This window comes from Harmonia axyridis, chromosome 7 (assembly GCF_914767665.1).
Source record: "Harmonia axyridis chromosome 7, icHarAxyr1.1, whole genome shotgun sequence".
Lineage (NCBI taxonomy): Eukaryota > Metazoa > Arthropoda > Insecta > Coleoptera > Coccinellidae > Harmonia > Harmonia axyridis.
Genome location: NC_059507.1, coordinates 30,100,915 through 30,112,389, shown reverse-complemented (window position 1 = coordinate 30,112,389; position 11,475 = coordinate 30,100,915). Strand labels below are relative to the sequence as shown.

The window sequence follows — 11,475 nt, the reverse complement described above, 5'->3', positions numbered from 1 at the left end:
CCTTGAAAAAATATAAATTTATTAAAAAAGAAAGTACCGACAAGCTAAAGTATATTCCATCAATATATGTTATAAAATATCTTTTGAAAATTATAAAAGTTCATACCTAATTGCATATTAGTTAACATTATTTTTAGCAGTTTCTGGTTCAGCAGGTGGTGAATTAGTTTCAGAGGGAATTTGTTCAAAATTAGATCTATTTTTCAGTAAATAAGCGGCAAGGGCAGCAATGGGCTCAGGGGGCCTCTCTTTGGCCAAATGGGATAGAGCATTCATAAGGATTGGAACTACTGTTTGGTCCAAATATTGCCTTGTGGGCAAAGATGCTAAGTCGATACGACTTTTTCTGGGCTGGGTATCTTGATTTTCCATTTTTATGGCTGCCTACAAGAAGTATATAGTTAATATATTTAAAATTTCATGATAAATACAATACTTTACTTTTACAATTTTACAGTAAGCTGGAAGACCAGCTAAGTTGCAAATATCTGAGGCACTTGCTTCCTCTGTTAAAACTGTGCAATGTTCTTTTTCAGGAATTGATCCTATAACAATATTGAGAAGTAATAAATTTGAAAATTTTAAGCAGACCCAGTTAACCTCTCTTTTCGAAGTAGTATAATATTTGTTCTACTTCGGAAACAGAGGATTTGTTTTCGACTGATCAAATGAAAATTTTCATACCTCTCCTAATTATCCACCTTGAAAATTGATATCAATTAAAAATCGAAAAAAAACGAATAAAGAATTCGTTCTCCTCCAATCCAATATTATGTATGGATTGGGTTGTCCGAACTACGAAGATTAATTTCAAAGGTGTTACGTTATACCTACTGCATTATTGTCATATGAATAATTACTGTCCAACAAAAATTTAGATTTTGTATTTTGAAATACTTAACCACTCAATATCTTGGTTTTTAAATCTGGCTCCTTTTGATGTACGTTTGCATCATTTTCATTTTTATCAGTAGTTGAAATACTTTGTTTTGATAATTGTGTCTGTGATAGTGATTTTTCTTTTGAAAGATTTTCAGATGGCGATTTTTTCAAATCCTCAGTACCATCTTTCAAGCTCTGCTTAGATCTGTTCTCTTTAATTTCCACTTTTGACCCCATATTAGTAGGTTTGAATAAATTTGAAATTTTCTTGCTGTCTAATTTGACTGCTAATTTGGTAGAATTTCTATGGAAATAATATGAAGGTTAAAATAAAAGGTAAGTCAATTTTAATTGAAAATGAGTAGTATCAACAATGATTGAAAAACTTTGAGATTATAAGGCATGCTGTAGAATTATAGGTAATAAGCATGACTCACTTTTCCTCATTGTTTTATTTTTTTTTGTATAAACGTTTATTTTATTTCAGTTTCTTTTATCAACTGAAGATGCTGATAAAATAAAATAAACTGTTTATTTCTGTCTTGATTTGTTATTTTTACTATTTTTTATGGCTACAAGACGGATTATTGATTTAGTATTCCCATGTTTCACCTCAATGCCCCCAATAAATTTTATTGTTTTCAATTCAATTTCACATAAACTCCTGTTTTTACTATTTAATGCCTTTGATTCAACGTTTACGCGTACTATATTGGTTTTAATTCGGGATATTGACCATCTCTTAAATAATAGATATGATATTCATTATTTATGAGATTGTATTTTGCTTTTAAGTATGAATAATTAAATTCGTTATTTTCTAGAGAAACTATTGATTTTTTGTTGTATTACTGTTGATACACTAAGCACCATAGCTATTTCAAGATAAAACTTTTCAAAAGAGTAGTAGGGGCATCGTAACTGAGCTAAATCAGTATATAATTATTCATGTACTCTTATTTTTCAAGAATATGATTGTGTTTGAATTGTTTCTCATTCTCATTTTTATTAGGTTGGAAGGGAGTAGCAACCTGGAAATGGGTTGCAAATGATGAGAACTGTGGAATTTGTCGTATGCCTTTTGATGGTTGCTGTCCTGACTGTAAGAAACCTGGTGACGACTGCCCTTTAGTCTGGGGAGAATGCTCTCATTGCTTTCATATGCATTGTATAGTGAAATGGCTACAGTCTCAACCTGTTAATCAGCAGTGTCCTATGTGCAGACAAGAGTGGAAATTCAATAACAGATAATTCAACAGTAAGTATCTTTTTGTGAGAATCAATAAATATCTTCGAATGTTTTAAAAATTGATTATGCCCAGTAGAAAAAGTAGAAAGTTGATGGTTTATTACAAACCTATACTACAAAGCTATTCAGGTGAGAACAAAACAGTATTTTCAACTTGAAGTAGACAAGTGGTGCTGGTGAGGTTTTTACTTCCACGGTTATTTTACTGATTTCTTATTCGATTTATTCAGATTTATTAGATTAGACTAAATTAACACTGGCCAAGTAAAAAACAATTTTTAAATGTTTCTTCATTCATTACAATTGAAATTTCTTTTATTAGGTGTCTGTTACCGTGTTTCAAAGCCTGTTTGATGACACAGGGTGGTTTTACAGGGGAGACTTCGAATTCTGAAGAAGAAATTTTGATTTTGATTTTATTGTCTTGACTACTGGTAATTGAAGAGGCTGACATATCAAATTTTTTCTTTGTTATTCATTTAAGGTCAATTTTGATTTTCGATGTTTTTCATTTAGTTCGATAGAAATTCCAAATTATTACATGTAGTTTGAAATTTTTCTTTCATTTGTGTACCTTCTATAAAATAAATGATAATTGATTTTTAATTATTTTCTTTGATTCCAAATTAATTTTCTGAAGATTTAATCCTCATCTTGTCATTTGTTAATATTAATTGATAATCGATTCATCTAGAGCTTTAATGCGACTAACAGGTATCAAAGATACAAAATAGTTACAAGATAATATAATGGAGGAGCTAGTTACAGTCATTTAGATACTCCAAACTATCCAAGATCCTTTTTGTGACAGCTCTGACCATAGGCATAACACGAAGGGGTGTTATTGGGGACATAACCACCCTCATTGATTAAAAGAAATGAAAAAAATATAATCTAAAAGAAATATATGAACAATTGAAAGATTTTGCTTTTTCAAAGTGGGGTTAACCCCCCATGAGTCAACTATCGTAACGCCAATGAATCTGACTACTAACTAATTAATTAACACATTGTTGAATTTATAAGTGCTTAAACCACCCAACAAGTTGTCTAGAGCTCTTTGTACTAGCAAAACTTGGCTTAGATTGACCCTTAAGTTTGGAGTTAAAAATCTTAAATATTCTATGTAATGGGAACTCTTTTTGTATGATGGGAGTTGAAATTTGTTTTTTCTGGATCAATATCAAACGTTTTTCATCTGAAGAAATGAATAAAAATAAGCCATTAATGATTTAGGATGGTTGGATACTAAAATCGCTATTTACTGCCATAAAAAAGAAGAAGATTGTACAAAAATATTGTTTTATCCTCTTTATAGTCGAACGTCAAACGTTGTTTTAAACTTCACGGTGATCATTATTTTATTTTTATTATTTTTGTTGAAAAAATGGACGATGAATTTGAAACGGTAACAATTCCTAATCTAACAAAATTCGTAACAGATTGCTTTTTAGCGCTAAGTGTTCCCAAAATTCAATCCGAAATAATGGCGGCATCTATAGTCGAAGCAGACGTTATGGGACGTAATTGCGAAGGTTTATTCACCTTAGAGACCTGCATAATGGACATATATTCAGGTCTTATAGATACCAAAGCTTCACCAAAGATCGATAAAGAATCACCTGCTACTGCTTGGGTGAATGGAAATAATGCCTTAGGTCCTGTTGTAGCAAAATTTTGTATGAAACTGGCAATCCAGAAAGCCAAACTTGTTGGAACAGCTATTATAGTAGCGAAACATTCAAACCAATTCGGTACTGCTGCACGTTACGCCAAGTTGGCCTTGGAGGAAGGTTTGATAGGTTGGGCATGTTCAAACACTCATCCTTACATGGTTCCGAATAGAGCAAAATACGCATGCATTGGCACCAATGTTTTGTCAGTAGGTGCTCCAGGTCTTTTTGGGGATTATTTCCTCCTAGATATGTCGACCAGTGCAATATCGCCTAATTCAGTAACGGTTAAAGGTTACAAGGAAGAATTTTTGCCCGTAGGTTTGGCATTGAACGCCGCAGGGTTAGCTGAAACTAACTCTGATGTAGCCGCAAAAACCAAAAACTTCTTGCCTCTAGGAAGCGAAGAGAGTAGTTCAAGCTACAAAGGAACAGGGCTATCTATGATGATTGATATACTTTGTGGCGTACTTGGTGGGTCTTATTACTCCAGCGAAGTAGGCATTGTAAGAACGGAATTTTTAAACAAAAGAGCTAACATCAGTCATTGCTTCATCGTGATCAACCCAAAATATTTTGCTCCTGGGTTCGAGATGAGAGCGAATAGTTTTCTGACTTATTTGAGGAACTTGGAGCCCTTGGACCCTATGAGACCAGTTAAAGTGTCTGGAGATGGTAGTAGGGATGTTTTTAAGCTTGTAGAAAAGAATGGTGGCTTACGCTATCCGAAGTATTTGATCGATTCTGTGAATAAGATTGCTAAAATGTTGAAAGTAAAACCTCTACAGGTTATACCTAAACCTACTGCAGTTATGCTAACGCCTTCGCAAGAATTGGCAGTCCGACTAGAGATGGAGGAAAGAGCAAAGAGGGTTATGGAAGAGGAATCTATTAGTGTGGATGTTGCTGTTGAAGACCTTGAAAGTGTGGCTGGATCTATGCACTCGGTATTCGATATAGAAGAAGATCCTTCTGAATGGATGCTCAGATGATGGCAATTAAGAGTGAAGATGTTTCAAATCCGATAATTAGAGCCTAAAATGTATGAATAAAATGAGGAAGTAGAACAAGCTGTTTTCTTGCTTCTTTAACTCAACCATATAATTAAGTTGATCTATATGTCCATTATTGGCTGCTTGATTCATTCGTAAAGACGAAATTGAAATGTGATCGTTCTTCTATTGTCAATCTGAAGATTTTTTAGAGTATAAATAGATATAAAGAGGAAACTCAAAATCTTCTTAATTCGAATGGAAATGCCCTGATTAAAAACAGTGTTTTGCAATTGTAACTTGCGCTTTCAATAATTTTAAATGTTTTCCTAGGCCCTCTGTGGAACTTGTTAGAAGCTCAGAGTTATGGGAGTTAGGAGAATTAGTTTTGTTTTATGAAGGTTTCCACCAATTTTCACAATGTAAATATTAATTGAACATTATAATTTAATAATTCAAGCACATTTAAACATTAAAAAAAATTGAGAAAGGCACTAAATTGGCTTCAAGATCTTTTAAGCTCTCATTCATTCTTATGCTTACTGCCTATGCCATTTTATCTAGATGCAGGGTTCTTTCCTTTGAGGTTTTTTGTATGATCTTCCTCAAATTCGTCATTCTAGTGTCTGATATACTTGAATTTGAGGACGAATTCGTCATCAGTTAGTCGATTTTCATTTTTTGAGACCGTTTCTGGCCTCAAAATTCGAAAATTACAGATATCGTGACTACACGATGTTGTCTGATCGGGAAATGAGCGCTAAAAAAGATGAATTGTAGTTGTGGCTGTTACAAGGATTTGAGGACAGACAGACGGACACGAAACAAAAGTTCAGAAGGATCTGAATGCAATTTTTTAGCGGAAATTTTCAGACCGGCACCGGAGAGCAATTTTTTTCCCCCAATAGTGATTACAAAGCTTCTATTATCTTTGGTTATATTATGTTCAGTTTCTTGATGGAACACTTGTGAAGAGTTGCAAGAATTACTGACAGGCCTGAATTCTTAAACGACACACATGCAGCAACAAGCTTGAATTCATAGTTATCTATGCCTGTGGCAAACAAAATCAAAAGATTATATTCAGAAGAATTTACCAACGATATTGGAAGGGTGATCACATTCATCTTGTTCTTGCTGTTTGCTGACGTTTTAAAGTTATTCAGTTGATTGTGAGCTTTTACAACGAGATCTCGATTAATTGATGAACTGATGCCTAGAAAACCACATGGAGTTCAAATCAAGAGAAGAATCAAATCTCTCTGCAAGTTTGAATATCATTTGAATCAGGAATCTCTTATGAGCACAAATGTAATTAAAGACCTAGGAATCTATTTCGATTCAAAAATGAGTTTTTATCCCTCACATTCAATTCATCATCAATAAGGCTTTCAAAATGATGGGCTTCGTTAAGAGATCAATGCAGCATTTCAATGATGTGAATGCATTGAAAACAGTTTACTGCTCAAATATAAGAAATATTATAGAGTATTCAGCAGTGGTATGGGCGCCGTACTATATATTCCATGGACAAAGTATTGAACGGGTACAGAGCAAATTTCTGGGCTGTCAATGTCTTCCGAAAATTATAATCAAGACATAATCGCACTACTATCTTTAGATTTGAGAAGAGATAACTTCAGCATTATGCTCATTTTCAAAATTGTCAATAACCTCATCGATTGTAATTATTTGATGAATAGAATAAATCTCAACTGTAATCCAGCGCTCCTTAGAATTCGAGACGTTTTTCACATTAACTTTGCTCCAACAAATAATAGTTTCTACAGTCCATTATCTAGAACTCTTCGCCTAGCTAACAAATGTCAGGCGGATATATTTTCAGTATCTACAGGGTGTCCCGTAAAGACCACGTCAAACCGAGGGAGAATGTAGATCAAAGGATAACCCACCTGCTATGACAAAATTCCTATTATAAAAGTCTTACCGTTTTCGAGATATTTTTTTTTTTTGAAAATAATTGTCTTTTAGGCAGCCCCAATATTAAAAGTCCAGAGGATTTAGGTCTTCATGTACCCATCCTTGGTACAGGAAGACTCGTCGCTCCAAATGATCTTATTAAAAAAATCTGGATATGCATGATGTTTTCCAAAATTTGCCGGCAAAATTGAATTTCGTTGAGGTGAATAATTATGCTTGTAATATTTTCGCACGTAAATAATTGCCATTGTTCACTAAGTAATGCAACATCGAAGATTTCTCAACAGAATTGACAAACTTGATTTTGTCAGAAAGTTACCCATTTGGATAAAAACAGCCATATCTTTTTTCTTTGAATAACAAATGACTTGTGTGATACCTCTTTGAAATCACTATAAAATAGACAATTTATTGGTGTAATGTGCAGCAGTAGCTCGGTACATTTTTTTTCCACTACGATGTGCTAAACTTCATGAACAAAATAATCCACTACCAAAATTTCCAATAAAAATATTTCTCGTAGCCCCCCTTTGAAATTTTCGGAGGATGTTTTTGATGTAAACGTTAAAATCATTCTTCAGCAATATTTTACAGAAAAAATTAACCAGAAAGATGTAAAATTGTACCAACCGTAAGGGCAAAACTATTGAAAGGGGCAAAAATTCATTATTTTCAAAAAAAAATATCTCGAAAACGGTAAGACTTTTATAATGGGAATTTTGTCATAGCAGGTGGGTTATCCTTTGATCTACATTCTCCCTCGGTTTGACGTGGTCTTTACGGGACACCCTGTATATTCACCCTGAAGAAGCACTTCGAATCCCAAGTTCTTACTAGTCCACTGGCATCTCAGATAAGATTTTGCCTAATCCCCAAAATTAATGAAAACATTTTTGATAATGTGTATTGCTTGAAAATTGTGAAACTAATGTGCGTGTTTATTTATGTTCTTATATATTTTAATGAACATTTGTTATTGCTAAAATTTTTCATCAATGTAAATGGCTTTGCCGTCTGATTAAATGAATGAATAAATAATTGACTTCTCCAAATTGGCGCTTTGGCCAAAGGTCCGGTATGCCGGTCCTGGCGGCGGCCCTGATTGCAACGACTGACCTTACCAATATTTTTACACGTTATTTAATCGATTTTATAACTCTGCCATCTCTGCCCTAGTCGTATTTTTTATTGCTACTCGCCTAATAAACTTTAGATCGATACGTTCGATAGTGATGCGAAATTCCATTTTAATTTATGATCATGTAACGTTTTATCGCATTCGCTATGCCCAGTCACAGTTCGTGCTCATTTCGAATCATGTTTCCCTTTTACAAACAGGAAAAACACGCCGATTTCCGCCGCTAATTATCTACCGCAGTTGTTTATGCCGATAGTTCCACCTCTCCGGAATGTTATTAGGAAGTGCATTTCACACATAAACTAACGCAAAATGATGGTTGGTGTAAATAACGAACAGCTTGATATCTCCATTGCGCTTACTCGAGCATGAGAATTTAATGTTTTCGCGATTTTCCGTAATTTGGCCTAGGAAATTGATCTGGATAACCGGTTAATCTTGCTAATTGATAATATCGATCCTCGACGTTTTTTGGAGTTTGGGAAAAATTGTACCCCTCAGGAAGAACACGCGATGGAGTTATAGTTTATCCACAGCCGTCTTCAACTCGTTGAAGACGTTGATCCCTTGTATTGTTTTAAGAAAAAGACCTATAAACATGGGCCCACAAACGCTTTGTTTTCTTATAATCCTACTTTTTTGTGACGATTTTGCCAGTTTATCATTGAATCTATATTAATCTTCGCTACAGATTGGGTAAATAAGTACGTACCAAAATTCGTATTTGACTTATTTATCACAGCTTATTAACTGTATCTTCATAATATCTCGGAGGATTATTAAAGAATTGTTTGAAATTTTTTTCTGGAAATCGATAAAACTACAAGAAACCAAAAAGTATAGTACTGGAACAAAGTTTTATTTTACATTTTTCTGAACTACAAGTGGTCCACAAAAAAAAAATTCTGGAGGAATGAAGCGGGCACTGTTCCAGAAAAAATATCACCCTGTAGATTTGCATTCAAAATTAGCATATCACTCGATGAAAACTTTAAAATTGGATTATCTACGTCAAATTTAACTTAAATATATTGTGGAGAGAAGGAGCTATGAGAAAAAAATTGGTATTATTCCAAATGGCTCAGCCTATATTCGACTATTCTACTTTAGCATATTTAAAAAAAAACAGTTCCGAACTGACGGTTTACAATTTCCAGATTTTTTCACTTTTTTTATTTAGTTTTTGAAATACAATATTTACAGGGCTTTAGAGTGACTGCTTAATGCTAAGAACTGTAATAAATCCCTTCCACTCGATATACTTTATGAGTGTATTCATAAACATTACTTTTGTATCGTCGGCTATTTTCTGTCAGAGTTGGGCTGGTCCATTCTCATTTCCGTACCTGCTGAAATCCAAGAATTATCAGATACCTACCTAGGCAGGAACCCTTCATTATCTAAGCAGATTGCAGTTTGCTTGCGGTGCGTCCTAAACGGAACGGGAGGTCAAATTTAATCATATAAGAATCTTTTGTAGACCCCAATGTTCTAAGAAACAAGGCGTTATCTTTTTGATTGAATGAATTTGACTTGAATTTTCATCTGAAATAGCCTACTAATTACATACAGCGTAAATACGATAACTTGAAAAAAATAGTGATTTGACATATCAGCGTAGACTTGGGGTCCTAAAGTGTGGGTTAGATTTGTTGATGACAAAATTCGTTCAATGATTTCGGAAATATAACATAACCATTAATATCTTCGTCAGTAATTTTGAAAAATATCTATCCCTTTTCGAGTTTTTAGTTGTTAGAATACAAAGATGAATTTTTTTTTTGAAGAGTTCAATAACCTAGAAACTATCAGCCAGGTTTTGCTGAAATTTTGTATCCTATTTATACTTATATACAAAATAAAGAGTTTTTCAATAAGAGGTTTCATTTTAATATTAGTAAGAACGAGTATATTTCAAGAGAAATCAATGGATGTTAAATCATTGTTCAGAGGAAGGTATACGATTAACGATGGAAAACGATATCAAACAAATGACTACGGCTACGGTTGCAGCACCATATCCTGAAATTTTCTATGACCAATTCGCACACTTGCGGCTTTATGTCCTCGATAACTTCTTCAAGGTATTGAATCGATTGTGGAGTATTGGAATAAGAATCTAAAGGTGTTAAATCACAATATCTCGGTTAGGGCCGGCGCGAGTAATTTTGTCGCCTGAAGTAAAGAATTTTTCGGCTCCCCTGCTGAAAACGCACCAATAACAACATGACTTCCCTCATGACCATCTCCTCACCTTCCAAAAAAAAAGCACGTGCTCCGATGATGATACAGAACTTTCTATTTCTATAAAAAATCTTGCAATCGTGCGTAAGAAAAATAAAATTCTAGTGAATGAAGAATATTGATTTTGTTCAAAAACTAATTGGGATTACAAATATATGTTCCGCTGCAAATGTTTGGTAATTAGCAGTAACTAGTTTCAAATGCAAAATCGTAGGAATTTTCCATAGGTTGAATGTGTAAACATTCAAATAATTCGAAAGCGAAGGTAGTAATGTTTTTCGTCTTTGTGAAATACATAATGATTTTATCCCACTTTCAATGGGGGTAACAGGGATTTCTGTTTATGTTGGTTGGGCTGCCATGTGTTATTTATTATACTGGCGGCTTAGCAAAGGCGGTTTGGAGGTTTTCATTGTAGGGAATGTTGACAAACGATAATTGAGGATGGAATATGAAAAGGCGGTCAGCAAACTGGCCCGAATTGCCGCCCCTCAAATAGAAGCGCCTGAAGCGGTCGTTTTACTGTTTCACTCCTAACACTGGCCCTTGACGGTGGCCAATTGTGATCACCTTTTCGAGAAATCACACGGGTAGGAATTTTTCTTGCAAAATTGCGATTGTTTCGTTTCATTAATCATAGGCTAACATAGTAATTTCTAAGATCGACGAGGAATCGACAAACCTGTGTTTTTTGTTTACACTTCGGGATACAGCAGTAGTATTCTCAGTACACACTCAGTCGAGAAGGTTCTTCACAACGTCCCAAAAATGATATAGTTTTGCGAACTGTAATTTCAAAAGTTTCACCATTTTTGTAGTGAATATAATCGTTTTGAATCGTGTATCGTAACATTTTTAGTAATGTCGTAATTTTTATTTATCATCTGTGACGATCTATGAAAAATTTTTCGTACAATTTGTATTTTTTTGCTGTAGAATACGAATCTGCATTAAAAAAAAGCGTTCTAAAGTTGATTCCTTTGCCCTCCACACGAGGGAATTAAATGAAAGATGTTTTGGCATAAGTGGACTCCTCCCTTGAAAACCATCAATCTTTTATTCGGAATATTTTATCCGTAGGATGTTTCAACTTGAAAAAATCACCCGGTATAACAGTACGAAATAAATGTACTTTATTATTTTATTATTATGTGTTGTTGAATAATTTTTTTTGAATACCTAATGTTCGTTTGATTTTTTGCCTCAAAAATTTTGAGCTACGAGGATCAATGCGGTATACCAAGTAATTTTTGTTCAAATATCATGCAAATAGTTTATGAGAAAAGTTTTTTTTATTCTAAACATTTCAAAATATGAACCAAGAAAATTTCAGAGGGAATTTTTTGCTTAAACGAA

The 11,475-nt window shown here is 33.9% G+C and overlaps 3 protein-coding genes across 4 annotated transcripts in view; 2 read left to right on the top strand and 1 right to left on the bottom strand.

The window, feature by feature from the left end:
* Positions 1–34: 34 nt before the first annotated feature.
* LOC123684856 (protein dpy-30 homolog) lies at positions 35–1,218 on the bottom strand. 2 transcript variants are annotated; one of them, XM_045624331.1, is made up of 3 exons: positions 903–1,218; positions 442–545; positions 35–384 (listed from the first exon to the last, which is right to left on the bottom strand). In XM_045624331.1, exons 1-3 carry the CDS (start codon positions 1,117–1,119, stop codon positions 118–120), a joined length of 588 nt encoding a protein of 195 aa, XP_045480287.1. In that variant the 5' UTR covers positions 1,120–1,218; the 3' UTR covers positions 35–117. The 2 variants fall into 2 exon arrangements, with proteins under 2 accessions (XP_045480287.1, XP_045480288.1); XM_045624332.1 differs by lacking the exon at positions 903–1,218 and adding an exon at positions 601–621.
* The window catches only part of LOC123684854 (myosin-G heavy chain-like), a 74,894-nt gene continuing 64,636 nt past the window's right edge, over positions 1,218–11,475 (top strand). The window contains exons 1-2 of the mRNA XM_045624327.1: positions 1,218–1,301; positions 1,895–2,140. The gene's annotated coding sequence lies outside the window, so the exon portion shown is untranslated. The remainder of the gene's footprint in view (positions 1,302–1,894; positions 2,141–11,475) is intronic.
* LOC123684855 (delta(1)-pyrroline-2-carboxylate/Delta(1)-piperideine-2-carboxylate reductase-like) lies at positions 3,449–4,871 on the top strand. Its single transcript, XM_045624330.1, has one exon. The coding sequence runs from the start codon at positions 3,519–3,521 to the stop codon at positions 4,794–4,796; it is 1,278 nt and encodes a 425-aa protein (XP_045480286.1). The 5' UTR covers positions 3,449–3,518; the 3' UTR covers positions 4,797–4,871.

What these genes read in the sequence shown, in the direction of transcription:
- LOC123684856 (XM_045624331.1), bottom strand. Translation starts at nt 1,119, where the DNA reads ATGGGGTCAAAAGTGGAAATTAAAGAGAACAGATCTAAGCAGAGCTTG. An exon ending in AAAAACCAAGATATTGAGTG is followed by an intron (nt 546 to 902) that starts GTTAAGTATTTC and finishes ATATTGTTATAG; the next exon opens with GATCAATTCCTGAAAAAGAA. An exon ending in CTTACTGTAAAATTGTAAAA is followed by an intron (nt 385 to 441) that starts GTAAAGTATTGT and finishes TACTTCTTGTAG; the next exon opens with GCAGCCATAAAAATGGAAAA.
- LOC123684855 (XM_045624330.1), top strand. Translation starts at nt 3,519, where the DNA reads ATGGACGATGAATTTGAAACGGTAACAATTCCTAATCTAACAAAATTC.